Below are 3,607 nucleotides of genomic sequence, written 5' to 3'. Positions count from 1 at the left end.
CGGAACGGGATAGTAAACGCGGCGAAACAAACGCCCGTGGGACACTTCCATTCAAGCCACCTGCAGGCTGCCATCACGTACATAACCCAGGACATAAGCACCACGTACGCCATACATGCGTACGCACAGTGCGGTGGCAGCAAATGGAATTACCACGATGAAACCAAAACCCCGAGAGGCCTAGTAGATAGAGTAAACAAACAAGAGAAGCGACATGGGCATTTAACTGGATTAGTAATCACCAAATCTTGCGGTACACGGCCATCACTCCAGCGCCGTACCGACCCCGACCCCGACCCACATGGCGCCGCATTCAGCAGCACGCCTGCCAAGCCGATCTAAGCAAACAAACCAGCCATCGATCCCACGGTGCCCTTGTACCGCCGCCCATCATTCAACTCGCAACCTGGTACTACTTACCGTGCATGGATCGATCAGAGTACTCTACTGCATTAATCCCCACAAAGCTTATGAATCTGGGCTCGGGGCGGGAGACCTGCAAATAACTCTGCATTCAAGACACCACGCCGTATCACCACCACCAATCATGGGCTACCAGCTATTCTCTTGTTCCACAGTGCGGCTAAGCTTCAGCGCCCATGGTTTTTTGCACGTACAGAGTTCCGGCAGAGGTCAGGGCATAAACAGACGGATACAAAGGCGATTACCGTAGAGTTTTGGTACTGGATATCAAAGGAAGCATCCACTACCTCTTGCCACAGGCAAGCTAGTTAGAGCCTAGATACGGAGAAACAAAGATACGGTTGGCGATTTCTTTCCCAGACAAGTGGTTAGCCTCCGATAAGGTGGGCGCCGAGCTCGCCAAGGTCGCCGTCATCGTCTTGCAGGCGAACGGCGTCCAGCTTCTGCCTCAGGACCGTGATAGCGTTCATAATCAGCTCATAGGCTGTGATGGCCCCCGTTGTCTCCACAGTGAACACAAAGCTGTCCTCCTTGGCATTGATCTCTACCAATCCTGGCTTCCCCATGGCCTCTGCTTTCTTGATCACCTCATCGTCATATGTGTATGCCTCTGGGTCCACAATCGTCACCTGACAGTCACACAGAAGTAGGGATGCCCAAAAACAATGATATTATTACCAACAGACAGCTCCATGGCTTAATTTGCACTTACAGATATGAAAAGAAAATACAACCCCGTCTACCAACATAATAATTTGAAAATATCATAAACAGGTAGCCATTTGATAACATTTACCGTTTTATGTAAATAAAAATCAGTCAATCTGACAGACAACGACATTTACTGTTTTGATCATTCTTTTAGACTGAGCTATGCTGGAAAGGTGTTCGAAGAGAATATAACTAAATGTTTGCAAGGCACAGAGTGACAGAAGTTCCTCAAGATATGCTTAACTAAAAGGCATGTACCGCAAGTCCCAAGGCCTTTGCCCCAAGCATGACGTTGTTTATTGAGAAAAACAAGACCCGTTAAGGGAACGAGGAGGTCAGGTGGAATGAACCCTTAAAAGGCCAATTCAGGAGTTGACAAAGTGTAAATTCACTTCCAACACATGGGTATTATTATAAATAATCTAAACAATTTATTAGAAATGATAGTATGTGATGATGCCAATTTTTTGGCTATTTATCGTCATATGAGATATGCACCAATTGTAGCAGGTATCAGGCATGTATTTGTTCTAGGTTTGCATTTAAGCTTCCAGGGGACTATCTACTTACACGGACACATAGCATTTATGCTTTACATTTATGATTGCCAGGTGTAGGGCCTCAAGTACATATAGATTGAGTGCTTCTTTGGATTGAAGAAATTTCACAGGATTCAGGTCACGAAATTCCTATGCTCCTCGTTCCATAGGAATCTCAACAAGAGCTCAGACCTCATTTTATTTTTCCTTTGAGAAGTCCAATGCACTTACCCAGGTGTAGGGCCTCAAGTACATATAGATTGAGTGCTTCTTTGAATTGAAGAAATTTCATAGGATTCAGGTCACAAAATTCCTATGCTCCTCGTTCCATAGGAATCTCAACAAGAGCTCAGACCTCATTTTATTTTTCCTTTGAGAAGTCCAATGCACTTACCCTCATCTCTCCCTACCCTCTCTCCTCAATCGTCTAAAATTCATGTGTTGTTTCCTGTGCACCATCCAAAGGCACCTATTGCAGACATTGCTGTGTTTTGTAATGCTATAGGATTTCACGTTATGTGACATCCAAATCCTGTGTTTTTCCTATTCCTACGTTTTCAAAATCCTGCAATCCAAAAAGGCCCTGAAAGAAGCTTCGGTTCAAAGGAGAAGTGGATGAAACACATAGGAATAGGAAATTTTCCTATGGTGGCACTATTCAAGCCTTTGGTTCAAAGGCATGTAGCAAAGGAAAATTTGAGGAAATTTTCCTTTGTTCTCAGTTTCAGAGGAAAAACGGAGGAATTTCACAAAGCATTTGGACATCTTTTTCAAATTCCTACGCACGAAGAACGAGACTGAGATCCTTAGTGACATAACACGCTAATTATTTAGTGGCTGCAAACGGTGCATGTGATTTGGATGGTGATGGGATAGTTCTCCCCAACAAGGAAATGCTAGACGTAAACTTTAGTTAGTAGAGCTCTGAGAGTTTAGGAATGTCTTTTAACAATCATTAACATGGTTTGCATATGTGCTGACTTGCCGTAATTTTGTGCTCTCGCACTTTGGAGAAGCAATTGAGTTTGAGCAGACAATCTTTTTGGGGTTTCTTCTGGTTGATGACTCACGAGAAGTGCCTACCCAAGAGTTCAGTAAACAGGAAAGTGCAATTTGCGGTATGTCCATCAGGAATGGAAACATCAATTCGGTAACAGGAAACAGAGTTTTACAATCACATGTTACTAGTAAATATATTGAGAGAACAATTATTGCTCTGAGTAGTCCATTTTAATACTCCCTCCGATCCATATTAATTGTCGCTCACTTGTACAAAGAGTTTTACAATCACATGTTACTAGTAAATATATTGAGAGAACAATTATTGCTCTGAGTAGTCCATTTTAATATTGAGAGAACAATTATTCCTACCCAAGAGTTGTACTAAGTGAGCGACAATTAATATGGATCAGAGGGAGTGTATTTCAGTAATATCTAGTAGAATTTGTTGTTAAAATCACTACTATGAAGCATCAGTGCTATGTGTATTGATATGTCAAGTTGTCAACCAGACCAAAAAATAAAGTCAATCAGGTATTTGACAGTAATTTAATTCCCACGGACAGAAAAATAGATAGCAGATATAAGTACACAAGCACCGAATAGAAACACATGCACCACTTATGATAGCAGGTGCTATGTACTCCCTCCGTCCGGAAATACTTGTCCTAAAAATGGATGTATCTAGACTTACTTTAGTTATAGATACATCCATTTGATCCATTTCGAGGACAAGTATTTTCGGACGGAGGGAGTAACAATGAAGTGCCTACACCACTGTAGTGACACATTACAGCATCGGCAAATATTGACGGCTATCTAACGTAATGCATGGAGACTGCATAACATCATAGTTATGGTTTTGAATGATTTGACTAATACTGCAAGATGTCTGGTGAATCTAGGAATAGTTTGTCCACAGGCCCGTGTGTGCG

General features: G+C 42.5%; 1 protein-coding gene across 1 annotated transcript in view; it reads right to left on the bottom strand.

Moving 5' to 3' along the window:
- Window positions 1-492: 492 nt before the first annotated feature.
- Window positions 493-3,607, bottom strand: part of LOC123111478 (DNA-directed RNA polymerases II, IV and V subunit 3) — an 8,896-nt gene continuing 5,781 nt past the window's right edge. Inside the window, exon 3 of the mRNA XM_044532278.1 lies at window positions 493-1,052. Within this exon, the coding sequence (XP_044388213.1) occupies window positions 792-1,052 (261 nt within the window). The 3' untranslated portion in view covers window positions 493-791. The remainder of the gene's footprint in view (window positions 1,053-3,607) is intronic.

The sequence above is a fragment of the Triticum aestivum genome, chromosome 5B (genome assembly GCF_018294505.1).
Source record: "Triticum aestivum cultivar Chinese Spring chromosome 5B, IWGSC CS RefSeq v2.1, whole genome shotgun sequence".
NCBI classification, from domain to species: Eukaryota; Viridiplantae; Streptophyta; class Magnoliopsida; order Poales; family Poaceae; genus Triticum; species Triticum aestivum.
The sequence above is the reverse complement of the archived record's forward strand: the minus strand, read 5'-3'. Positions and strand labels throughout refer to the sequence as shown.